Below are 27,728 nucleotides of genomic sequence, written 5' to 3'. Positions count from 1 at the left end.
TGCTGTCTTTTAATGTGGGCTCTTAAATGACTGGATTACACTAAAGGTTTTTTTGAGCTTTGTAAATCCTGTTTTTCTCATCATGAAACAGCAACATCGAAACTTACAGAACAATCTAAAGCTCAACAATTTTTTATCCTCAGGGCAATTTAAGTTTTCTTAATCTCACTTTATTTTACCTCCAGCTGTTCTCCTTATTTGTTTTAATTGATTTATTTGCTTTAAATTACATTAGTTTTTTTTTTCTTTTGTAAGCATCACTGCTTTTTGTCTTTTCTTGGTGTGTTGAAGTGTTTTGTTTATTTTCTGTAGTCGGCCCCATTTTAAATGGTCTCAACCTCAATGTGTTCAATTTAAAATATGTTTAATGAATAAAACGGTTGCTCTTCGTATTATACAATTATTAAACTGTATTTATAGACTTGAATGACAAAATAAAATATGTTTAAAGAAATATTTTTGGGATTCATGGCTTTTTTTTGTGACCATGTTTATAATATTGTAAATCTATATTACAGTACAAAGCAACAATTACTCTCCTCTGAACAATAAGTGCTCCTCGAGGCATAGCCTTCACATTAGAACAATGTAGTAGCGCCCCCTATTGGAATGCATTTATCACAGGATCAGTACTATAGATCATTCATTAGAAGACTCTTGTCAGTACGTCTGGATGTTTGATCATTGCTGACCTTTATAATCCACCGGGGAACAGAGCTGAGGTGTGTTTGTGTTCAGCGTTAAGGTCACCAAGCTGAAAGTCTGGTTAAGCTTCGACAAGCAGCTCGGACTTTAAAAAGCTGCCGTCACCACGACAGAGGAGCTGCTCTGACTTAAAGATGCACTGGACTGTGAAGGAACCTCAGACTTCAGTCGAGGGTCACGGCTAAACGACAGACGCTGCTCTGACGGCTGTTGGATCTATAACACGGAGCAGAGTGAACATTTAGAGAACACGTGAAAACCTAAGAGCTCATCAGTGGATAGAAAGTATAGTGTGTGGACACAAGGCTCACTGGGTAACAGGGACTTTGGGAGTGTGGAGTTTAGACAGCAAATAAAACAGAGATAAGGTTTTAAATCCAGTGCCACTGAGACTTGGCAGAATGTGCCACCCGAAATCTCTAAATACTAACGAAAAAACCTAAACACATGAATTTATCAAGTCTTTTAATTGTTTTTTCAAATGATGCACACAGAATGAACAAAATCATATCAATCAAAACAAACAACATCTGATTAAACACTTCATCTTTTTTTTTAAAACAGCATTTCATATGAATCAACCGTCACCACACACAAAGACACACACTCGGAACACACAGCCACCTCTGTTGTAATCTGCGTGAGGTGTTACCGTAGGTGCATACATCCCGCAGAGTCGATAAAAAGGGCTTGGGTGTAATGACTCAAGAAGGAATATAATTAATCTTTAGAGTCTGTGGGTACAACAGCGTTACTGGATGTTGTTCTAGCCTGGTTTCAGCTAAGCCAGTGTGTGCTACCTACATGTGCACTCACAAGTGTTACAAACCAGGACGTCATAAGTTCTAACCTGAGCCTTCATCTCAGGCGGCCGTGGTGCTTGAGAAGCTGCGATGAGGATGAAGCGATAGCAAAGCGGCAGAGAGAGCCCGAGTGGCTGCCACTGATGCAGGCGAAAGCCGCAAATACAAAATCCTTTACGCCCAAGGCTCTCTCCCAGTTTGCCGCACTAACAAGACTATAAACACAACAAGAATACAGACACAAATCAAACCATGGAATGATTAAGTAAGAGAGCAGTGAGTGGACAACTGCTGCTTGTCTATAAACTGTGCAGATATTGATGTAAAAATTAAAAAAAAATGGCCACACAGACAGCTTCCATGCACACAGCATATCAGTCGGACTGCTTTCAGGGGACAGCAGAAAGAAGGAATCTGATCCAAACACGGATACTAAAGAAAACTGTAAAATGACAAAGACGAGGATAGTGTAGTTTGTAAATATTTGACCCTGACAGCCACCTTCCACTTCACACAGGCAGAGGGATTAAGGGGAGTTAAAGCTTTTTGTTATGCAGTGTTTAAATAGAAAGTACCCCAAAATAAATATGCCCACAGTGTCGATTCACCTGCTGATTGCAGATGCTAAAAATAGACTGCAGGTTGCTGAGAAGAGGGGCTAGATCAAGATCGAAGAGCCTCATGCAGAGAAAACAGTCACGGGAATACAAGTGTCACAGCCGTCTGTCTCGGATTGAATTAAGGTTGGGGGGGGAAGAGTCTCAAATATGTTCATTCACACAATTCTTCACAACTTAATGTTGTGTAATTTATGGTGTGAACAAAGTGAACCAGACATCTCTTTAGAAAAAAAACAACAGGGTTCAAAATGAGACAGTAGGTCATTAACCAGCTGAATGAAGCAAAGAGTGCAGCCTCCAGGCTCCTGCACTGCGGCAATGGTAATATGGTCCGTGGGTCAGGTGAGGGCGAGGAGGAGCTGACAGGGAGTCTGCTGAGGGCGGCGGCCGGGTCAAACGTATTGGGGTTCTTCAGTTCTTCAGCGCGGCCTCGTAGGTCTGGAACACACACTGGGAAACTTCTGGAGCTCTGCACTTCAGAGAGACCTGGAGGAGGGGGAGAGGTTTAGAGGGACATGTACAGACAGAGCAGGTTTAAGAATGTACAGAACACATAAACCATTAGCAGCAAACAACACACAAGCTGATACATTGAATTTTAAACAGCCATATTACAAAAATATATTTGAACAACCAACATGTACAACAAACATGTTAACTTGTCCCACTGTGTATGACAGGTGCTTTACAATTAAAATTGCCTTGCCCCTTGATACGATAAGAGACATGTATTGAGCAAATAAGCAGTCAGCTCGTATTTTCACCTTCAAGCAACACTAGGTCGATTTTATACCTTAAAATAACAGCTTTAAAATCACGTTGATGGTACACAAAGTCATGATAGGGAGAATGGCACATCGGTCATTGTTACAGCGCTGTTACATGCTGGAACATTACGGCCTGCTTTGTGTCACACATCACACATCAACAACACAGAAGTGGAGATCATCAGTCTTGGTGTCGGCATCATGACAGAACCACTGAAGAAATGAAAGAGGACATGTTGGAGGAAGCGGGGGGGGGGGGGGGCACAAGGGCGGGCCTATGCATAGATTGCAGTCAGGAAATGAAAGAGGGACCCAGTTTTCACGACAGACCTTATGAATACGTAATTCTGAGGAAGGAGGTGTAATAAGCTCCTGAAGTGAGACTTTCATAATAGTATGAAGAAGTTATAACAGGCCTTTTTATTTATTTTTATCTGCAAACCTTCCCAAATGTAATGATTCCACATTTTACAGCTGCAAAATCCTCAAACAAGAGTAACATCTGCAATACTGCATTAGATTGATGCTACAAATGAGATCACAGTAAGTAAATAAATCTGAATAGCCTCCCTCGTTTCCAGGAGACAAAATTCATTATTTTTCCAGACATGAAGAAAGAATCTCTTCTTAATTGAGTCTTATCGGATAGAGACAGAAATACAGACACACGAATTCACTTGAGAAAATAGAGAAGGTCTCTTCGCTCTTTGAAGTCAGTCCCAACTGGAGCCGGTTTAGGATTTGATACAGAGTCTCAAACTGAGTTTTCCTCCGTCACACTGCAGTGGTTATTTCCAAAAGGAAGGTAGCACGCGGCAGCTGGAGCTGAATAACTCTATCATTGGTGCTAAATGCTTAATCAGAATTAATATCCTTAGTATTAATTCACATTTCCAAACATTACATAAAATAATTGCTGTTTAACAGTCTGTGCATTCTGCTGCGAGAAATGGAAACCACTTGTCTGAAATTACCGACCATCCATGACTGGTTTTCACTGACAAGTACAAACAACGCAGCAAGATGTTAAATACACAAATACGTTGTTTTGTTAAAGTTGTGTAATTACCTGTCAAGTTTGATATAGCTCTACTTTCAGTGAGTGATTTCTCTTTTATTCCCTCGTCTTTCCAGCAAGTATATTGAGCCTTTTCTGCCAATTATCAGACAGGAGAGAGTTGACAGGAGGAGAAAGAAGCTCCCTGGTCAGTGCCTTAATCCCAGTGTCCCCAGACAAGCTTTCATTTCTTCCTGTTTTCATTTCAATTAACTTATTGATTATTATTATTTTTCTTTAATTCAAATTCTAATTGTTTTTTATTATACAGGAAATTGAATTTAATATCAATATATTTCAACATACATTATAACTATATTTAGAGCTCCAATAGTATATCTGCTGCCCCCCCCCCCCCAAAAAAAAACGTCTCATTTCTTTTATCTTCGCCAATACGAAAACTTAGTTTCTAGAACAACATAGAAAAAGATGTGCATGTTAATTTCTTAATTTAAGTTATATATAATTGGATGTAGAAGTTTTTTCTTTTTATTCATAGCTTTTTATAACAGTTTATGGTTAAAATGTTTTAATATCTAATACAAACCCTCTATTACATTTATTTTTCATAAGGGTTTGATAGCATCATCTTAGGAATCATGCCAAATTTCAATATATATATATCTTCTGATATATCTATCTTCTGATATTATCCATATTGGTTATCCATATCAAAAGATCAAAATCGGGCTGGCTCTTGACCGGCTGACCGGTTATTCAGCAGAAATGCAGTGAGTCATTGATGTGAATGTCCCACTGGCCTCAGCGAGGAACAAGTGAAGGTCAGGGATTGTGCTGTGGTGGAGATCACGGAGCTGCAGTGAAATACAGCACTTATATCACAGCTCCTTCAGTGTTTCCTCTGTGCACTCGGGGTTATTTACTGATGCAGACTGCTGATGGCAACATTTTAGGCAGCTCCTGTCAGCAGGGGGTTAGATGTGAGGAAATGCAGATGCTACCGCCGGAAATGCGGATGCCTGAGTTGCACTGAGTTCAGCCTGCTATCGAGAAAGCTAGAAACTAGAAAACAAGCAAAAGGGAGCTACATTAATGATGGAGGAGACGCCCCTGAAGGTGTGTATGAACATAGAGACTAAATCGTATCAGTCTTTGTTCCTTCATCCCATGACAATGAACTGCAAAGGTCATAAAAATGAGACCGGTACGTGGGGGACATAACTCTCATCTTGCAAGAAATAAAGCTGCCTGACAACACTGCATGAGTCAGAGTCCGTGGAAATGTTCTTTTGTGATGCGCAATGCAACGTTTCAACAGGGTCAAGCAAATATAGATGCTTATTCAATGCATGATCACATTTTGACAAAGTGAGATGCATCTTAATCATGAATATAAAATACTTAAACTCAACTGTGTTTACAAGGCAAAAGCTGTTGAACAATTCAAGAACGAGTCATGGTTAGGGCTTGCCCCTTTGTTAGATTCATTTTTGTTTGGCTCATCAAATTTATGTGTTAACAAGAGATAACATTAAAAAAAATTATGAATAGAATGAACAAACAGTTTAAGATCTGACAAATTAAGTCAATTCATTAAAAACCCTGTAATAGTTTACCACAGGGCTTCTCAATAACACTATGTACATAACAGTATGTTCCATATTTTCACCCCAAAATACAACTTGTGAAGGAGGGTGCGAGACATCTATGTTTGAATTCACTTTGACCAAAACCACCAGAATTAACAGCACAAGATATGGGAAGAGAAAACAAGGCAACACCACTGGTCACACAGTTGCCATGGGGACAGGAGATGGCAGATGAGCACTCCATGCTACAAATCAAAAGGATAAGAGATCTCCCCATTTCAAATTACTTTAACGCATAGATGGGCTAAGTGCAGGGAAATGAAAAGTTTGAATCAAACTGAATTTTGACATGATTCCAGCTAGAGGCAGACATAGGTCGCTTTACTTAACCACAAGAAAGTGTTGGTGACAACATGGAGAACACAAATACGCATTCGGCAGTTAACAACATATCCCTCAGGAGTTTGTAGAGAACAAAACCAGAGCAACACAATGACTGCTCAATAAAAACTCAGAGGGGATGATACATCATTTTGTGTTCACAAATTGTTAACCAAGCCTTTTCTCTGCATTGGATTAGCAATGTTAGGCCTAGCTACAAGTTTGCAGCTAAATGTCACTTTACTGCACCGCACCACATTATCTGCATTCACAGGCGTCTGCCTCACCCAATATTATTTGGATTATCTACAGGCCTGGCATGCGCTTGCAGTAGGTTTTTTGTCTCATCTGGACGGATATAATTTGTAATACGAAAGACATGTGGACAATTTAATTTTATTATTTTTAAGTGGAGGAAAAATATCAGCAGTAGTGTGGACAAGGCAATAGTCTGACCAGGCTGACAGCAGCATGGAGTGTGTAATTGGGGCACTGCTATAATTCTTTAATATAAGTGGTGAGGCATCAAGGGACAGCTGGGTTCAATCAAGTTTGGGAAATAAAAGAAAAATAGGCCAAGTCATTTTTACACCTTAAAGCAGGAGCTGAAAAAAATGCATCTCCACGTCACGGGAATGAATAATAATCTTTTTTTAATGTTTCGTCTTCTAAAGCGAATTAAAACCCCAGAAAACGAGCGCTGGCAGGGCTTTACTTCTTCATGTCTAAAAATAGCTGCCAACAAAAGGCTACGGCAGCTTGGCTTTAATGTGCCAAGCGAGTGCAGGGACCATGCAGCAGCCAGCAGCTCAGAGACGAGCGTCAGCATACACACCCAGCATGCAGCACACAGCTAACTTTAAAGTCGAGCTGTGTCTTCACTAAACAATTTATGAACCGTCTGCAAAAAGTAGGGGAGCCTTCTCAGCCGCTGTGAGGAATTATTTGGACTTCAATGTCAAAAGGACGGAGAAAGTACAGTATCAGCTGATGGTGGCAGAGAACGACCTCCTGAATTAATGTTACATCACAAACAGACGCACAAGGGAAATATACAAGAAATCTAGAGCAAGGGATAAAACAAATGTACCAAACCTCCAGCAGAGTTAAAGGGCACACAGTAAATACTGTACCAATAATCATTACTTAAAAAAACAGTGCCAGGTCAGGCTAGGTGACTAAACTGATGAAGGTCAGTGAAACGATTTAAAATTCAGAAGATTTAATGAGAGAGGGCTGGGAGACTGACAAATTGCCTTGTCTAGACGAGAGAATACAAGAAGACAGTTAATAGCACCTTATAAATAAAAACATGATCCGAAGCAGTGTGTGAGTGAAGAGCGGGAAGGAGAGATCCGCCAAGGTCACCGTTCTGGACCGGTCAGGCAGACATTCACCGCCAAACAATCCGTGACCGTGGCACCCTGACAAAGAGGAGTGACGGACGACAAAACCATGGAAGACGCAAACAAATACATGTGCACGCACGCACACACTTCAATCACTGCACAATCAACTAGCCTGGCCCCTCCAGCACACTCATCACTCAATTCTTCACAGTAATCTCTGTCTCTCCTTGTACAAATCAGTCACAGTGATGTCATGTGTCTCCAGAACGACAGCAGCGTGTGTTGTAAAAAGGCCTTCTTGTGTAAAGCTAATATGCTGCAGATGTCTTACAAATGTAGGAAACAAAAACAAGGTCGCTCTGTATTATTAAACAGGGGGATTTGTAATTAATTAGAAAAACATACATTTTAAAATACAAGAAACATCTCTTTTTATCGTACCTTTAAGACAACAGATTCATTAATCACCCCAGGACAGGTAAAATCAAGTTTCACAACTTCTAGTTTTTATAATATTGTCAACACTAACAATGGGAACCGATCATATTGACAGCGGTGTCCACAGGTCTTTGACAACTTTCCCTGAATCGGATGTATTAACACTAGAGTGCTGCTCGTGCAAATAACTTTCCCTCTGAACCTTTCCGAGGCCTGGAAAAAAAGGAACCGGCCGACCCAGACCCGACAGACATTCGGTTTTCATCTACAAACCAGACCAGGTGCTTTCAGGATAAACTGTCTGAGTTTGTGTTACACTGACTCACATTACTATTGATTAGTAACCTTGCCCAGACAATCTACCAAATTTGCCCAGAATTGTCATACAATAGTCACAAACGGCATATTAAAACTCCCTTCATCAGTTTTATTGAGCAACTTAAGTGCTCCTTAATAAAACTAAATCTCCATCTCAGCTGTTGTTTATTTTGGCAGCTAATAGTTAATACAGTAACTACAACAGTGACAGGAATGATGAATTCAGCTCACGCAGTACTCACCGTGTAGTTTGGGTTTCCTGCCTGCACCCTCAGCTCGGCCAGCACCCAGATGCCATTGCTGAGTTTCATGGACTGATACAGCATGTCCTGACCCTCCACTGTACGCTTGGCTATGGTGAAGATGTTACTGCCCTGCAGTTTGTTAGAGGCTGCGTCTGTAGAAAGAATACAAAAAGTTATTCATTTTAAATGTAGAAAACTGAACCTATCCTGTCTCATCTGAATGAGCTGCTCATGTTTAGTATTCAGTTTCTGTGAATAAACATTGATTTATCCTTATTCAGTATGAAGTGTCACACACTGACTCCTGTCATGCTCTATGGGTTGTCTGCTGAAACTACCATCAAATGTACAATAAACCATGAAGGATTTATTTTTCAACTATCATCCCTAAAATGTCCCCGCAGGCTGTCTGTGCACTGACAATACAGTCGCTTATTTGAAATGAACTTTTCTCCTCAGTCTTACTGCTGCGCTTCAGCCGGATGTGAAACGTTCACTCTCTCTGTTCATGAAGAAATTTAATCTCTGGGGGGGAAATTTCCATTAAGCTGTCATTAGGAATTCTTCTCCAGTTCAGCTGCCCTCACGCTTGTGTAAAACTAGATTATCACACGTAAATAGGGACTACAGCTGATGAGTTCTCATCAAATGCAATTTGCATCCGTAGCGAGGGTCTGAGTTTTCCTTCTCTGCTGCTCTGCTCGTCTGTCTTCACATTTAAAAGAAGCTCCGGGAGATGGTGTGTTGTGCAGGATGTGTTCTTCAGCTCAATCACCCTCACGTTCTCTGTGGCGTTCTCACCTGAGTTGAGATGGCAGTCTTTGATCTGAAACTGGGACTCATTGTCATTAGGAATGTCTTTCCATGTGGCGAGGAACACCTGTCGCTCTGTAGAGTAACAGACAGTCATGAGATTAGTCCAAATACAGAGCACATGCTGAAATCTACACAGTATGAGGATAGCAATAGGATTTGTGCTAAAGATAAATGCAAACTGTGGTGTAGTCGTGTGTGAGTTTTTCTGATTCTACACTATAACACAAGGCTTCCTGCTGTGGCTATGGAGCATTGGTCTGCAGCTTTTGGCAGCAATCCTGCTGCTAGCCCCATTAGGAAGCTCTGCCGGGTGAACTGCCAACACGTGTTCACAGAATAAATCAACGAGCAACATAAAAATAAGGAGAGAAAAAAACAGCCCAGAAATGGCATTGTGTATAAAAGAGCAAGTGTGCAGCCACACACACACACACACAGGCACGCACAGACAAATCCTACGTCAGACCTCTTCACAGGCTCAGATCAGACACAATGATGCACACTCATGGAAAGACTGACGTGTGCGAGTGTCCTTCACGTCAGCTGAGTTTTGCGGCTTATAATGAAGAGATTAAGCCGAGACCCACTCACCCATCTTCCCGTCCTCTACAAACAGCATGTTGATGGGGTACTGGCAGCTGAAGTAGAATACGTCAATGTTGTTCTTAACAGCCACCTGCGAGAGTAAACATATCCAAGATGAGTCAGGAGGAGGAAAACGACAGCAGGAGAAACAAGAAGCAATTCATGGGTAATTACTTTTCAAGTGCCCTTCAAGGATGGGCGCTGATGGTTTAGATTTGCTGTTTACTGAACGAGAGGGCTCCGGGCCATTGGGAGTCTTACTCTCTAAAGCAGTTTTCAGATATGATATGACCCGTGTGTAAAATACGTAGAATTGGCTACGGAGTTTACCCAGGGTTTGCCTTTCACACGTGCACAACACAGTGGGAGGTTCTCTGCTAAGACGCGTTAAAAAACAGCATTAAATCCATCGTATTATTCAGGCGAAAGGTGGATCAGCAGGGTGCAGCAGGCAGAGGCATGGAGAGCTCTCTAACTCCGCTGCGAATATCACGTTTTATTCTTGACATCACACGTTCACCGTTGTCGACTCTTTTCACCACACACTCTCGACAGATTTGTCTGTGTCTTCTACTTGTAGGACACCACTTTTTCACCGGGATATAATTGTTTTTTGGCAGGCAGTAATATTGATCAGGCTACTGAAGAAAGAGGAGCTGAGAGAGGGACACTGAGTTCAGCCAGAGAAGAAGTCAGACTTATAAATGATTAATTAGGGCATCTTATTCCTCGGTGCAATGCGGGACTACACAAACTATAATAGATAATCTATCTTTTTGCAAAACATATATAAAATGATAGATTAAGTAAGAACAAATCCTAGTCTTACACATTTTGATTGGCAAATAAATAAGACATTAATCTCTAACACTTTTGATAATTGTCTGTCATTTTTAAGCAAGAAATTATTTGTTTTTCAGTTTCCAATTGCCTGAGTATTCTATCATAGTAAATTAAACATGTTGATTTTGGACTGCTCGTCTACTTAATTAAGCCAGTGTTTTCCAGAGTATTAATTCAATCTATGGCAGTAACATAGAATATGCATGTGCACATATTAGATGATACACTGATCAATCCAATCAAAAGCAAAACTGCAACAACGAATCACTTGTTAGAAGAGCACTCACACTGACATTGTGGAATATTATGCTCCAACAAGACAAAAATAACATAGACCCTTTCAAAGTAGAGTAAAAAGGTACGCAGGGCTGCCGAGGCCAGGGGAAACAAAGGAGTCATGTGCTGCGGGACCACTAATGACCGCCCCCCACCTCCATCATCCCTCGACACTCTTATCTTCTCTCTCCAGCTGCACAGAGCAGCCGACAACCATTCTGCCCAGTTAAAAGAACCACCCTGATCAAAAACAAGCCCGCCTCTGCTTCTCTTTATTTACAACTTATCAAAACCGCTCTGACGGCTGTTTCATGTTATAATTCCCTTTTATTCACTGCCTGAAAATCCAGCAGTATTGGTGATTAGTGGGGGGATGCATGACTTGAGAAATACAGTCATATTTTCAAGAGAACACATGAGATGCAGTCAGGTCCATTAATATTGAAATATAGGAAATATTTTGGTTTTATTTATTATTTTAGTTTTATATCTGTAAATTTTTGATATGTAAGTACAAATTAAATGTGTTAAAACACTGTCAACTTGAATTAAGACTTACACAAATTGAGCAAAGTTAAGTTTTAATTTAATTATTAAAAACTTAACACTTAATCTAACAGCTAACTTATACCGATAATGCAATGTCCACCCCCACACCTCAAGGATGTGTTAAATTAACACATTTTATTATATTATACTGCATTACATTGCATATTGCAATCTGACACTGTTCACTGTCTTGCATCTTGCATTTCACTTTTTACTTCACTTTTTATATCTTTTATCTATTATATATATTTTATTTATATATGTTTATGTCTAAATAAATGTTACTTTGTATAAATATTAGAAAAAGGGTGTAAATAAGAAGTAAATAGTGAGTAAATATATATTGCTTCTTTTTATTGCTTTTCTTATGTGTGTTGTATTTATTGTGTTTTTATGTTCTATGTTCATTGCATGCACCAATAACCAGAGCAAATTCCTTGTAGGTGTAAACCTATTTGGCAATAAATTAGGGATGCACCGATTTATCGGCCGAACATCGGTAGCGGCCGATATTCGCCTCGTTTACTGATATCGGCTTATCGGTAATAAACTTGACTTTCACCGATATCATTGGCCGATGTTCATATTTGTTGTAAAACCGCTGGGCACGTGCCGCGGCTGGGGGAGCAGTCGCTCCGTCGCCCTCCTCTCCGCGCCGCCGGAGGCTCAGTGTGCGGCACCGGGAGGTCCTCATCCGGTGGCACCTCACGGCGTCACTGGTGCGGGGGCTTTCTTTCTCTTGGACCGCGGGGCGGTGTCCATCGCCGGTGCGGAAGGCGGGCCGTTAGAGGGGACCGGGTACGCGGTCAGCGGCGGCCACTCTGGATGCGTGTCGGGCCCTTCTCGCGGATCACCTCAGGTACGGCGACCGCTGGGGGAACCCTCTGTTTGCGCGGGGGGGGCACCCTGCGGTGCGCCTCGGCTGGCGCCTAGCAGCTGACTGAGAACTGGTGCAGACCAGGGGAATCCGACTGTTTAATTAAAACAAGCATCGCGAAGGGCCACGGTGGGTGTTGACGCGATGTGATTTCTGCCCGACACTAAAAACAGGTAAAACTGAGGAGGGCTTGTTAAGTTATCTTGACTCGCGCAGTGTAACTTGGCGTAAAAAGTATGAGCGTAGCGTCTGTTTAAGTACTTTATTCTCATGTGCATCGGCTCTATTCATCCGTCTCATGAACAGGTAACAAGGGAACTGACAACATACGTCATACTGTGAGAATACAATGAGAAGAGCGTTCTCTATAATGATACTTTAACAGGGCTGTTTTAGACAGGGTAAAAGGGTGCTGTTTTAAATTATCCTTGTGGTATTTTGACCAAAATATGTTACAGACATTTCATTAAGATCCCGAGGAACCATTTCAACTTGCGGTAAAATGGGCATAATATGTCTCTGTTAAATAAAGTTTAGTTAAATCAAAGATTGTTTCATAAATCTGATTCAATTTGTGCTCATTAAAAGATAAGAGTGATGAAGGGCTGACATTTTTTTAAATAGTGCTTTTTAAATAATGAGTTAATTATTTTTCTGGCATAAAAAAGGTGAATGAATAATAACAAAAAGAAAATAAACAAATATCGGTATCGGTATCGGCCAGATTGTTATTTTAAATATCGGTATCGGTATCGGCCAAGAATTTCCATATCGGTGCATCCCTACAATAAATACTTTCGGATTCTGATTCTGATTCTCTGACTGAGAGCTGTCCTGGTTTTCAAGGACCTGGGTTCACTAGGAAGCCATGAAAGACATAACATATGAAGGGAAACAAACAGTTTGTTACCTGCAGGTTATTCAGAGGCTCCATCTTCATAACAGGGCCCACAGTACTGAGGGGAAGGGCAACTTCAATGCTCTGGTTTGGGCCGAGAGGAGTGAGAATCTGTAGTGGACCAGCTGGAGCAAGACCAAAACTGCAGAAAAACACACACAGGGATAAAGTGTCAAAAACTTTCTAAAAATATCAAAATCTCAGCTTCCATCGCATCCAAGTCGTTCTTACCTGTTTCTGTTAAACTGGATGGCAAAATCAGTCATGATGCTCATTGCTTTGTTATTGAGGGTCATCTCCATTTGGATGATCCCTGCACGGCGGGCAAAAGTGCCTGTTATCTCCAGACCTTTGGCCTTCATGGCAGGAAGCCAAACCTGCAGAGGAATAGAATACGATTTTTAATTATGGATACATCATAGACACATATGGTTACATCAATCTGTAAAATCTCTTATCCTAGCTTTTCAGAACTCACTGTTTTAGGTGCGCTGTTCACCCCCGTAGGAATACCAACTCCTCCACCGAGATCAAACAGGTCATCCAGACCACCGCTAACAGGGGCATTGAAAGAGGCAGGCATTGCAGCTGGAGTTGGAGCGCCGAAACCAGCCCCCATCTGTGAGTAACAAAGCAACACGTTATCCTAACACTTTCCATTTCACACCGAGTTGCCCGACAAAACCTTTGTAGAAGAAATTACTTACAGCAGAACTTCCTCCAAGGTCTCCGCCAAGCTGGGTAGAAGGTTGAAGCAGAAAAAAAGTTATGTTGTTGCAACATTAAAATCATCTTTGGGGAAGTTGGAAGTGGATGGAGGGAGGGAAGTGATTGATGACATCTATGGGGTTTATTCTATTAATAACAAGGACGCATCAATGTTTCTCATTTTAGGTGTCTATTGTAATCCATTATTTTGTTTTCAAGTGCTATTCACTACCTTCATCTGTTGTGATGATGAAAAGGTTGGGGTACGGTGGAAAAAGGATCTACTTCTATCCGCAACTGCTGAACTATTGTGTATGAAGGACAATTTCTTACAAATAAATATAAAATCACAAATAAATGGAGCAGGAAACATAAACTGTGTAATACAAAGTGCAAACAGGCACAGGTCAACTGCTAGGGGGAGGACTACGCAGAGGACAAAGTGGTACACCAGGGGACAAGAAAGGGATCTAGGCTGGTGCTGGCCTTTACTGGTCCAGTGTGGTCTCCTGGACCAACCTCAGTGGGGCTGTAATCTGGGGGCGATGGGGACTGATTCGGGAGCTGAGGTGAATGAGGAGTGTCCGTCCGCTGAGGAATGGGCGGCTGATTGAAAGACGAAAACACATCGCAGAGCCCAGAGATAAGAGACGGACTCCAGGATTTAACAGCATGCTCACTCTACATGTCACTGTAACAACTGATGTTCAATGAGGAATGAACATGTCAGACTGATGCATGAGAACTACAGTAAAACAGCAGTGGGTAAATGAATCCTCTAAAATGGTCTGACATGGTTTATAAATGTGGTGCCCTCTCCCTCCACGTAGTTACCGGCTCAGACTCATCGCCCATCTGCAGGTGCAGCGTTGAACAAAGAAAGGAAAACACACAAGGGTCAAGAGAGAAAAGAAAAGAAAAGCACCAAGAGTCAAGAAAACAAGAAAGAGACATATTACCGTCACCGGGTCCCACTGATAAAAATCAAGTAGGATGTGTTGTAGCAGCTTTTCAGCAACGGGAAGTTTATCTCAAACAGTTGTGTGTGGAACACCTACCAAGCTGTCCAATCCTCCTCCAAGTAGGTCCATAGCACCCATTTGCATGCCAGAGGTGGGGGGTGGTGGTCCTGTGGTGGCAGGAGGCGTCAGGTCCAGATTAAGCAGATCTCCAAGGAGGTCTCCCTGGGATGGGATGACAGCAGGAGGTGCCTCAGAAGCTCCAGCAGCAGAACCTGTATCTGGGCTCTCACTCTCACCACTAGTAGAAATAAACAAAGACATGAAAAAAAAAGAGTAAAGTTAATTTTAATTATGTATTATGTAACTATATGAAAGCCTAATTTGGTCATAAACTGCTGTCATAGCTCCATCTAGTCAACTCAGTCTGAACAATGGAAGTAAATGTAATGAGCTGAAGGCACCAAGCAGCACGACATGTCCTGCTGGAAAGTGGGTTGCTAAGCAGATCTAAACAGCAAAGTCAAGAAGCTAGGTCAACTTAAGTAAACACACCCTTTTTTCTGCAGTGTTAAAAAAAGAAGAAGGAAAGAGCATGACTCACGATCCAACACTGCCAGTGATCCTCTTGTGCTGAACGCCACGGCTGCCCTCCACAAAGGCACTCGGTGGCTTGTGGTAGACAGAGGCCAGAGTACCGATGTGGCAGATGAGCTCCTCCAGCAACGTGGGCTCAATCAGATCCGTCTCCTCTGAGATCAGGGGCTTCTCAGCCAGTACCACCTCCTTAGCGGCCACAGGGTCTGTGGAGAGCAGACGCCAGTAGATGTAGCCGCGGTCCCTGAGGTCTGGGTTATCAGAATCCTGCAGTAAGAGAGGGAGTCATGAGGATGAGGAATTGTTATTTAGGGAGCATATTTAATAAATTCTTAATGTTAGACTCTTTTCTGTCTTTGCCTCGATAATAGAGACTGAACAGTGATTCAAAAGATCTCAAAAAACCGAGCCTTGGGATAGATCTAGAATTTGGATAATGTGTGAGACAACCTGAAACTGTACATTTTTATAAAGGGTGTTTTCTCCTTGTTGTTGCTTTTTGCCTGCAGGAGCTAAATCTGTTGTATTTAGTGCTGTTGCAAAAATATTATATAATAACAGCCTGTATGTGTTAATCTTATGATGGTTGTTTTTTTCGATATCATTCTCCAAGAGAAACTCGGCCTCAACCCAAGTCATTTTTGAAGCCACAGTTGTCGGTGATGTATAAGACTGCAGCAAAATGAGGAGGTTCTCATGTCCCGTCATCCTCGTATGATTAATGATGAAAAACAAACATAAAAGAGCCCCACTTCATCCTTTCCATGATGGTATTTCTCATTAAAGCTCTACAGGATATGAGACAACAAACAAGGATAATTCACAGCATTACACTTTTTACTCAATTATGTTGTTTAATGTTACTGATTAAAGCATGCACATGGTTGAGTAGTTAATATATCATTATGCAGTTTATTCTAATTTGTCTGCTGAACCTCACTTAAAATTGTATTGGTTAAAATGCTGGCTGGATAAACTAGAGAATCAAGCATAGTCTTTAAACAATCCCACATACAATTTACAGAGATGCTGCACATGTTTTGGAATGTTTATTGGGCAATTATTGACAGACTGAAACATACAAATATTATTGGGGCTGAAATAATATATGATGGACTTATTGTTTTTTAGAATCAACTCACTATCTAAAACAATTAAAATGCAGTCTTTGTACCTGCAGAGAAAGCCAAGACCACTGCAGCCATTACTGTGGTAAGTGCAGGGCTTGGTTTCATAAAACCATTCCAATACTCCAGTGTCCATACAACGGTAAAGTAATGAAAAGGTCTTCGGAATAGATACAAAAAATAAAAGCTAAGAAGTAAATTCAGAATCCATGTTGATGAGAGAGAATAACTCATACCTCAGGAAGAAGACACGGATGGTGTGTTCAGATGATGATAAAGCAAAGTGAGGCCTGTCACTAGGGCTGGGCGATAAACCGATTTTATCGATTAACTCGAGTGTGTAGCTCACGTCGACTTGTTTAAATGAAAATCGGTTTTCTCTTCAACATCCTCGAACGCCCTCTCAGCTCCCGTAGTTCGGAATGAGCTCACCCCTCCCCCCGCACAGAGCGCGCATTTACCAAAGTGATACGCAAACATGGCAGCGAGTAGGGAAGAATATGTTCCTAAGAAAGGCACTGTGTCATCCGTCATTTGGAATTGGTTCGCGTTCGAAAGGTGAGATTTAGAGCAGACAACACCCCGCTGCAAAGTCTGTTTGAAGTCTGTTGCTAGCAAAGGCAGCAGTACGACAAATTTACTGCAGCACCTCAGGCAAAAACATCCCGGCAAATGGGAGAAATGTTGCGCGCAGCGGAATGAGAGAGACCGCGGCACCACAAGCACCACACACACAGCTAGTAAAATACAGACAACCCTCACACAAACCTTTGCCAACTGCATCCCATATGAGAAGAATTCGCCCCGCTGGAAAGCCATTACTGATGCGATTGCTATGTATATAGCAAAGGATATGGTGCCGATGTATACGGTGGAAAAGCCAGGCTTCATTAATATGCAAAAAGTTGATTTATTCACTGATTTATGCTGATGGATGCTTTGTTGAATGTTATGTTGGCACTTTATCAGAACAACCTCTTATTGTTATTAATATTTCATGTTTACAGAAATATTTTATTTTATATTTTATGTATTTTACATTTTATGTTATGTTACATGTTACACTGTTTACAAGGGCAGGGCCTGCCATAATGCCTGCTTGGCTAGTTGTTCGTGATTGCACTTAAACCCCAAGGGGGGAAATCAAAATAATAAAAGGAAATATATTATTTTGGAACAACTAATTATTTGTCCTCTGCATATGATTTTGGGGGGGGGGGGGGGGGGGGGTGTAAATCGATTTAAATCGGAAATCGGATTTTTTGGGGAAAAAATCGGGGATTTTTTTTTTAGGCCATATCGCCCAGCCCTACCTGTCACACATCTGTACACGGAGGTGACGGCAGGAATGTGAAATGAATGCATCAAACTATGTGTAGACATATTTTTTCCTCACCTGTGTGGCCAGACTTAGAACCTGCTGCACCAGCTCCTGGGTCTCAGTGGGCTTTTTCAAGAACAACTTGACGATTGCCGTCAGAAGCTGCAACTGCACCTAGAGGACACAATGAACACATACAGAATGTTAAGACTAATCACATGCTCATTTTAAATACAGCTAAGGCAAATCAATTGTGGCAAAAAAGGAGGTCTAAACTTAGTTTAATTCTCAGGTTTCCCATGGGTGCCACACCCTGCTAAATACTAAACAAACCACAGCACAAAGGGACCATTTGATGCAAATGCTTCTCCTTATACTCACAAACATCACTTAATATAAATCTGCTAAACCTCTTCAAAGCAATAACATGAATCTATTACTTAGGTTGAGCCTTCACAAGCAGTTTGGTTTAAACCAGTCAAGGAAAATGCTATCCAGTGAAGGTTTGTGCTTCTGAGCCACATATCCTGTGGTGGCTGTGGCTCGGGAAGCAGAGCAGGTTGCCAACCAATCGCAATGTCTGTGGTTTGATCCCCAGCTGCTCTTGTTGGCACTTGAAAATCTGCAAGATACTGAACCCCAACTCGTTGTACACTCAGTGTGTTAGAATGTGTATAAATTAATGAATGGCAAGTAGCTTTAGGGGGTACACTTTTATGTTTTCAAAAGAACAACCTCCTTCCCCCCCCCTCTCCTCAACACACCTGAGTGCTTTCATCGTGGAATCCCTCCAAAAAGCTCTCAAGCAGCTCATCAGCATTGTCTATGCGCTCAGCGTACTCTCCCACGATCCAGATCATGGCAGCACGGGCCTCCGGCTCATCCAGGGAGTCCAGGTTTTCACACAGAGTGGCAATCACACTCTCATACCTGGAAACAGACACATGTGACGATTTTGCAAATGTTATAGTAGAAAAAACAATACATAGTAAGTAAGTAATTGATTTAAGGCTACATGAATATATTTTTAACCACTAGGGACAGCAAAAGCATGAAGAGCAGCAGACAGAAAACATTAGCATCACTCCGTAGATGTGTTTTCTGGAAGCCTGACAAATCTAAATCCAATATTTACTGGCGTTTTACAACAGATCTTGTGCTTTGGGTCCTTTGCTTGTGAGATGCTCAGCCATCTGCTGTATCTGCATAAAATGCTTGATAAGAGCCAGCTCCTTTGACATAATGCACTTCTTACAAGACATGTCACAGAGGAAAGATTTAGTTGGAGTCTAATTAACAGAAAAGACAGAAGTTTGAGTAGCTTAAGGCCTAAGGCATAGAGAGGAGTAAGCTTTGCAAAGCCGCTGCCTTAGAGACTCATGACTGCGGGTGATGGTGGACTGCTGTGTGGCAGAGGTGTCTGTCTGGCACATGAATCCACTCTGTTGGAGTCACAGCAGTAGTCACACTCCAGTGTAATGTGCCTGACATTTCACCAGGTGCAATCAAGAAAATAAGTTAAGTGGTGTCCACTGCAAATCCCACACTGTGCTAGTAAAGACATTTTCTTCTCTGAAACACTCCTGCAAGTCATTTAGGATAAAGGCCAAACTGAAAACACTTTGCCTGTATAATGAGCTTTGCCATTTTAAAGAATCTAATCTGAGAAAGGAATATAATCTGAGAGGCGGTGAAATGGAACAGTTGGGGCGACTGCTTGTGAATGAAACTATGCTTGAGTAAGGTATGCAAAGCATTTAATAGGTCTTACAAAGTGTCCCACTTTAATGTAGAGGCCCAGTTCTATGGCATTTACATAATAAAGCACTCACACTATCCATTTTTAGGACTGAAACCACACTAAACACATCAGGTGCTGAGTAATGTAATGTCAAGGAGGGAACCTACTTGTTGGGGTACTTGCGGAAGATGTCCTTGATGACCACGATTGCCTCCTGCACCACATAGTTGACCTTAGTCTGGATGAGGTCTAACAGGGTGCTGACACAACGCTCCGCTGATTGCTAATGAATGGAGGGAGAAAAAAAGTTGTCTTTATAGGTCTATATAACCAGAATAGACATATGATAATAATCAAGACATGGGTAAAATCTAAAAAAACAGGTTTAAAGTAAAGAAAAGAGGGGGAAAACCTAAGAGTACATTGGGCTTTTTTTATTTTTTATTTTGATAAATCTAAAATCATGATATACAACTGTAATTCATTGAGGCAGTGTGAAAAAAGCCTGGACATGATGACATAGCCACCTTTGGTTCATCATATAAACACTAACTGGAAACTAACTCTTGCTTTAACGCTGACCTACATAGTTGCCACATCGATGTAAACAACAAACCACTTGATGACAGTATTACATCATCTGCACTCACCTCGACTTTGATGGCACAGCGGCCAATGGCTCGGACCGCTTTACGGACAAAGTCCACATCCACCTCGGTGGCGTACTCCTTCAGCTCAGCCAGAACCTTCAGCGAGACAGACACGTATCCATGTTACGCAGATTATCTTTTCAACATTATATTTTCTTTTTTTAAAAGCACCATAAACAACAGTATATTACAGCAGTGAATGTTTTACCTGAGCGATGTTGGCTTGAGATGCTAGACGAATCATGATGTCCAGCTTCTCCAGTTTCACATAGATTGGGTCATTGTACTTTACAAAGAAAACCTTCATCTCGTGCTTCAGGATCTCTGGGCTAAAAGGGGACATGAACCGTTCTTATTATCTGTGGCCACTGACTTAGATAGTCATACAAAAGCAAATGAAATTTGCCATGCTACAGTAATGCAACTTTTCCTCAGGTTAGCAATAACCAAAGTTTGAATACACCTTCTCCCCAGGTTATCTCCCCACACTTACCGTCTCTGCACGATGAGATTGATGTTTCTTAGTGCCACATACTGCAACTCGGGCTCCGCAGAAAGCAGAGTGACCAGAGGAGGAGCCAGTTTCTTCAGCAGGGTGCCATAGTAGTCCAAGTCCTTGGGTAGCATCTCCATGAACTTCATTAAAACCTTTACTGCTGACAACACCACTGCAGAGTTGGCATGCGATAGCCGTGGGGTCACACGTTCACAGATGCTAGTAATGGAAATTAGATGGAGTTTACTGGGAATAGGTTTTTAATGATATGCAGTGTTAATAAACCCAGCGTTTGCTTTTACCTTTGGGACTCACGGTCATCACGAGGTGTGTAATTGGCCAGGCAGTCAAGGATGAATATCTGTCCCCACTCTGTGCACTCATTTAAAGCTGTCAGCAACTTGTTGATGGTCTGGGGGTTCAGGTCCAGTAGATTACTGTTGGGATGAGACTCTGCTATCTCCGACAGTGCTGCCACTGCGTTTGCTACAACCTTAAGATAAAGACAAGAGAACAGATAAATGCTGACAGGAAAAGTAAGAGCCAAGAGTTATAAATAAAGACACAAAAGACGCCACTGTACAAACTCCAGTCTGGCATCAGGTTGGAACATTAGTATGCCAGCCCAGAGCAGAGTATGTAACCAGCTCGGTCCCCCTGAGTGAGAAATCTGTCTAGCTCAATGGCAAATCAGCAGGATGCCTGAAGAAATCATACCATGGGGTTGGAGTCAGAGATGAGGTCTTTGAGGGTGTCCAGGAAACCTTGGTCCTCCACCAACTGGGCGTTGATATCATGGAGCTTTGCCACACACACCGCGGCTGTCTTCCTCACGTATGGGTCTTCGTCCTTCAGACATTTTCTCAGCGGCTCACAGAGGTACTCCGTGATCTTGTCCACACGGATGCAGCCCATTGTGCGAACAGCGAGGGCTCGGATGAGAGGGTTGGGGTCTTCACAGTCCTGGAATACGTGGATCAGAGAGGTGATGGCTTATTTCACAAACATTAATTTATTTCTTCATCATCTGACAGATATTTAGATTTTCATTCTGCATTGATATTCCGTAAAGAATACAATGACCCATTTGAGGTGTCCCCGTTGTTTTAGCACGATGAAACCGAAGAAAGAAAACGCTTCTTCAAAGACTACAAAAGGCTGTTTAACCTAAACTGACACCTTGAGGTTTGGTTATTATATCATTGATGTCAGAGTTTCAAGAAGAAATTTACAGCTGCACAAAAAAGCATGCACGAGTTGCTTGTAATTATTGAGGAGAAAATGTATCTTTCAAATTGTTCAAAGATATAAATATATATATATTTATATTCCTGATACATTTCAAGTAGAACTTACTATTCCTATTCAAAATAATTTTGTTGCTAAATTCACTTGAAATGTTTGATAATTTCACATTTTGCACATGTTTTACAACATTGCACAAAAAAAAACCAATAACTACAAAAGGTTACCGCACATTTATGGCAGACTGAGCTTTACCTTCACAAACGTGTTAACAGCCATGATAGCCATGTCCGGCTGACTCTTGGCATAGTTCATCAGGTAGAGATAGACCAGCTTTTTCAGTTCAAGGTTGTCCGTCTGCATGCAGTTCACAACATCTGGGAACAGAGCGCTGAGGGAAGGACAGGGTGGAAGGTGTTGAGTCACAGTACATAATTACACTGTGGATATTCCTGAAATTATTTCTCCTTTCTCACCTTACATCCTTGCCAACTGTCATGGACGCTATGACCTTCTTCACAGCCTCTTTCTTCTTCTCTTTCTTATCACTGTTCAGCTCTGCCTTGAGCTCAAAGATCTCTCCTGCATACACAAGAGGAAAAGATCATTCATCATGTAGCCTGTTTGGCTTGGAAAGGAGTACTGTACAGTAAAAATACTTCGAGACAAATAATACTGGGAAAAAATATTACCTGGGATTTGTCAACATTTAATAGATTCTTTCTGACTTTGTACTGTCCATAGAGATACTGAATAAAGTGTCATGTGAATTTCTCGTGAAAAACTGATTTTCTGTTGTTTATTTATCAATGATTGTGTTTTATATTAAACGGAGCGAGATCATCTTCATTTGGTTTATTCCTGTGTTACTATGCTGCATTTCTGCATGAACTACACCATAAACCTACACTGTCAAGTTTAAATCTAGCTACTTAGAGTTTCCCAGGCACCGTGAGCCGTTAATCACCCACAATCTCCTACAAGATTTTAGCAACACTGAGCAAAGCCACAGGAAATGCAGACACTGAAGGAAAAATGCTCCTACACTGGAGTCTCAAGAAATCCTAAATAAACAGAGTGTAGACATCATCACTCATAGTATCCGTGTGTGGGAACTTGCTTCAGGGATGTGTGAGGAAATCAAAAATACAGCAGTGGGGCCCAGCAGGACAGTAAAACCTCTGAGAAGTAGTGCTCCATATGTCTAATCGGATCATAAATAACCAGAGCTGTTAAGTTAGAGGCAATAATGTTGGCACAAAGCAGGGTACTAGCATTTTTCTTTGTATTTTTTTCCAAGCTGTAGTTGAGTCAATTCAACAAAAGTGTTTATTAAAGGATACATTTGGGACCATTCAGCTTGAGCTAAAAAAAACATCTCCAATTTAATTGACTGGATGATTGTGATTGTGTAACACACTGTGTTGCTTCCATTACAAATTCATTTTTCTGAAACCACTGAACAGCTTTCAGTTAATTGGACACTATTAAGGTGAATCAAAAAAAAAAGTCCAGGTCCCTCTTAGCAGAGATAATAATTCAGCAGAATCCAGTTGAGCATGCCAAAAAATACACAAAGCACTGTTACGTTAAAAAATGTTAAACCATTTATCGAACAAATTGATAAAGACTAAGCTATCAGACCTTTCTTGGTGGTGGTGAAGTACTTGGAGTCCGTCATCTTGGATCCAAATTGTCGATTCTCCTGCAGCGTGCAGAAAGAGAGAAAACGATGATTGTGTCTTTTTCTGAAGTTTGGGACAATCACAAGAGCAACAGGAAACACTAGAAGTGCAAGCATAGGGAAATAAAAGGAATTCCTGTCTTCTCCTGGACAAGTGACACTGATCTATCAAAATACATAACAATGGATTCTGGTGAGAAAACGGACGCTCACATCTCCTCTTTCTGGGTCAGCAATATCTCTTTTACTGAGCAGTTTCCTGTTGATCCTGTGCCTCTCTTTAAACACAGATCTAGTATATAGCTACAACAGTGACTGGTCTCTCGTTCCTCTTTCCCTTGAAGAATTGTGAAACTGTTTTACAGGAACACCTCATTTATTATCAAATTTTAAACACTTATCTGGCAGTTTATTCAAGTGCACATAAGTAAACGTAATACGCGAAAATCCTAACTTTGTGAGGGTTATACCTTTATTTGAAAACTGTTAAGGAGTGGGTTTGATAGATTATATTATACAGAAAGGTGTTTATATTATATAACCAACCCTCACAGATTTAAATTAAGTTTAGAAAACACCTATATATAAAATAACATAAACACAAAATAAAACCTGAATATTATAACCCTATATGAAGGTAGGGTTTAGTGCTAGGATTATTGTATTAGTTTGTGGACCTAACAGACTGCTAACTGAGTCCGTATAAATGAGTATGATAGTATAGATACTGATGTGGTCCCTGGAATTTGTCTGTACTGAATGTAACAGATGGCTGATAATTGAATTCATTTAAATTACTTTCCATTCAATCATATGACACTGTACGGTTTGTCAGAGGGGAATTTCCCTTAAACAATATCAACATCTCCATATAACATGAGCTGTGTTTTACTGATAGTTACATTAATGAACATTGCCTTTAATAGTCTGGATGTTCGTTAACATTACAGAATTTACAAAAATCAAATGTGATTTATTTATAAAGAAATAACTTGGAGGAATAATGATGCCAGCAGATCGTAATGTTAACTGATATTTTATATCAAATGTATGTGTGGCTGAGGCTTGTGAATGTTATAACACCAGTAGTTACACTGAAATTGAACAATAAACCTGAAAACTGAAATAACTTAATCGTGTTAGTTTCAGTTACTGTTGAGCTTCAGGCAGCTGCAAACATCAGACGGGTTAAAAAGACACAACTTTCAAAGCAGCGAGTAACGTCACGGAGGACAAACACTGATAAGAGAGTTCAGCAAAAGTAAACTTATTGATCTGCACTTTATGAAGTTTTGAAATGAGTTAAGACGCAGTAGTTAGAGGCTGTTTGGAAACCAGTGAAAAGTCAAAACTTTATTACAAGAAAATTGCATTTTATTGTCCACATAGGACCTGGTTTAGATCCTAACCCACTGTGCACTGGTCACAACTGGATTACATTCTCTCAGACAAACCAGAGACTGTTTAAAGCACTGTTTCGGATTTATGAAACGTTTTACTACATTTTTGACGTTAAACAAAACAAGACTCCAGCACTTTTTCACCTCTAGGCCACAAGATCATGAGTCTAATTCAAACCCCACTGAGCTGGGACTTCGTGTCCAACATCCTTCCACAACATTAAGAGAAGCAGAAAACTGTCAGTGTCTGATTCTCTCATCTTTAACTCTATCTACCCGAACATTATTCAACTATTCACTACTATCACCAGTTGATCAGCATTTAGGTCAAGTTACCGAATACAGGTAACCGAATGGGAAGCTAACTTCAGCCTTCCTGTAGCAACAATATAACGATTACAATATGTTACGACAATTCCCGCAGCTGCCAGCCCACCGTGCACATGACGTGCTCTCATATAGTTTATAACCAACAATATGAGCGAGTCACAGCAGCTGACTGTAACTTAACACTGCTAACTTAGCCACAGGGTACAGAAACGTTAGCTGGTTAGCATCAGGCTACATCGACGTTAAGGCTAGCATAGCTGGAGGTGCATTAAAATACGAGACGATAACGTTAGTTCAGGTCGTTTAGACTCGATAGTGATATCGTTAACAACAGAGTTCGATCAGTTACTCACGCAGAGCTGATTCGCCCATTCCTGCATGTTGGCAATGGTGTGGTTTTATGAATGAAGCTGGTGCTAAATGCTAGCGCAGCGGTGCAGGCTGCCTGTCAGTGTCAGCTAGCGCCCCGGCCACTTCTCCAGCTAGCGCCGCTGAGGCATGACCTTCCGAGCAGCGGCTTAGGGAAGCCTCTGCCGGGCTAGTTAAGCTCTTAATCTGTCTGCCAAGTTTAAACCTTCCCCCGTGAATTAGCGTACCTTCTGCAGTTAAATTTAGACGCGCCACACAACGAATTTGCAGAGAAAACGTCCACAGACATCTTACCGTGACAGGCGAAGCAGGAGCTGTGATGGCCTTCGTCCCCTCCCACTCGATTTACTTCCGTCTTCTCCTCTAAATATCGTTTGCAAACAGACGGAGCAACGTCAGCTTTCATTCAGAGACCGAAGAGAGAGAAGTGGTTCAACAGCTCCATCAACTACATGCTGCTTTACATACTGTCCACGAGACAAACATAAACACAACTTAACATAAACATTAACATAAACACAACATAACATTAACATAACACAACATAACACAACATCAACATATACATATGCATATATACATGTACATAGCATATACATATATATACATAAACACAACAGAACACAGCTTAACATAAACACCTCATAACGCAAACATTAACATAACACAACATAACATAACACAACACAACATAAACATAAACACAACTTAACATAAACATAACACAAACATAAACATAAACACTAACTCAAGATAACATAACATAACATAAAAACAATCTAACCAACCTAACATTAAATAAACATGAACATACTGTAATAGACATTGCACTGTAGAGCTTGATCAATATAGATTGAATAGAATTCTGATATAAGGGAGTAAAAAATAGATAATATTTAAATATATATTTAAAAGTTATATTGGCAATGATTTTTTTGTAAGTTTTTGTATCGGCAAACAACAGGGATACCGATGTGTCTGTGACAGCCTCATATCAGCCAATTGGTCGGGCTTTTGTTCAAAGCCACTGCAGGGCAAAACCTGAGACTCTAATGTAGACTTTGACGTGTTTCCATCATTTAGTCCATGCTTTGTTTTTTAGTTTATTGTGTTAAAAGTAGGTGTCTCTTCTTAGGACAGAAGAGTCTACACAAAAGGGATCTGCGTACTACACAAACTGGAAGATTACACTCAGTGGGTTACATCTTAAGTACAAAGTGTTGCTAAATCACATTGTGCAGGAGGACATTTTTTTTGTTATTTACATTCAGACGATGCAGGTCTTTCCCAAAATCCAACTCCAGTCTGCTTTCCACACTCCTGTGACCAAAGGGCCACACAACAAATTGACGAGAGCTCAGTCATGAAATGCAGAGGAAAATATTTATTACAAGAACAACTTGACAGCGTTTTCAACTTCCAAAAGCAGTGACATCTTTCAGTATTGCTATAATCATACTGTACAAATTCAAAAAAATGTCAAGCAACCTGTACATTTAACTGGACGTTTTAGTGAAAGTAAGATTAGCAAACAAGAAACTATCTGATCGTGAACATTCTGATTTTGTTGACTGGGGATAGAGACTGAGAGAGTTTCATGAAAGTTGTGCTGAACAAAGAACAGAGAATGTGAGGACAATCTTCCAATCACGGTTTTTGTGATCGGTTTACAAATGTAATGTCATGTTTGTATGAAGTCACAGTTTATATAGTTGGTAGAATTGAAAACCAATTCATCAAAATGCTAATTTAGGTTTAGGCCCAAAATAATTTTTAACTTAGCGCAGAATACATGTAAATATCAGTTAATAACGGGGGAAACAAGCTACATATTGGATCAATGCAGCTCCATCAATACTGATATATCATAAGTCATGTGTTGCAACAAGGAGCCAGTATTAAAGCAAATTACTGCATCTCTGAATATTGCAAAAGAGCCTAAATAAAAATGTTTAGTTTCTGTGTTGGCTCAGTTTTGAAACCGACATTTTAAAGAATCGTGTCTGTTTACATTATACTGTTGA

The 27,728-nt window shown here is 40.8% G+C and overlaps 1 protein-coding gene across 3 annotated transcripts; it reads right to left on the bottom strand.

Annotated features, from left to right (window-relative positions):
* Positions 1 to 1,153: 1,153 nt before the first annotated feature.
* Positions 1,154 to 26,091, bottom strand: ap1b1 (adaptor related protein complex 1 subunit beta 1). Of its 3 annotated transcripts, none has more exons than XM_053420441.1 (22): positions 25,999 to 26,091; positions 23,566 to 23,626; positions 22,398 to 22,503; positions 22,177 to 22,312; positions 21,394 to 21,639; positions 20,979 to 21,169; positions 20,674 to 20,895; positions 20,389 to 20,509; positions 20,181 to 20,276; positions 19,698 to 19,813; positions 18,554 to 18,719; positions 17,865 to 17,963; positions 15,349 to 15,608; positions 14,844 to 15,045; positions 13,785 to 13,814; positions 13,556 to 13,696; positions 13,309 to 13,454; positions 13,090 to 13,219; positions 9,641 to 9,725; positions 9,035 to 9,121; positions 8,231 to 8,385; positions 1,154 to 2,614 (listed from the first exon to the last, which is right to left on the bottom strand). In XM_053420441.1, exons 2-22 carry the CDS (start codon positions 23,600 to 23,602, stop codon positions 2,540 to 2,542), a joined length of 2,847 nt encoding a protein of 948 aa, XP_053276416.1. In that variant the 5' UTR covers positions 23,603 to 23,626; positions 25,999 to 26,091; the 3' UTR covers positions 1,154 to 2,539. The 3 variants fall into 3 exon arrangements, with proteins under 3 accessions (XP_053276416.1, XP_053276417.1, XP_053276415.1); XM_053420442.1 differs by having other exon boundaries at positions 25,932 to 26,011; XM_053420440.1 differs by lacking the exon at positions 25,999 to 26,091 and adding an exon at positions 25,689 to 25,827.
* Between the last annotated feature and the right edge of the window lie 1,637 nt (positions 26,092 to 27,728).

This window comes from Pleuronectes platessa, chromosome 4 (assembly GCF_947347685.1).
Source record: "Pleuronectes platessa chromosome 4, fPlePla1.1, whole genome shotgun sequence".
Lineage (NCBI taxonomy): Eukaryota > Metazoa > Chordata > Actinopteri > Pleuronectiformes > Pleuronectidae > Pleuronectes > Pleuronectes platessa.
Note: the sequence above shows the minus strand (reverse complement) of the source record. Positions and strands in the feature narration are given on the sequence as shown.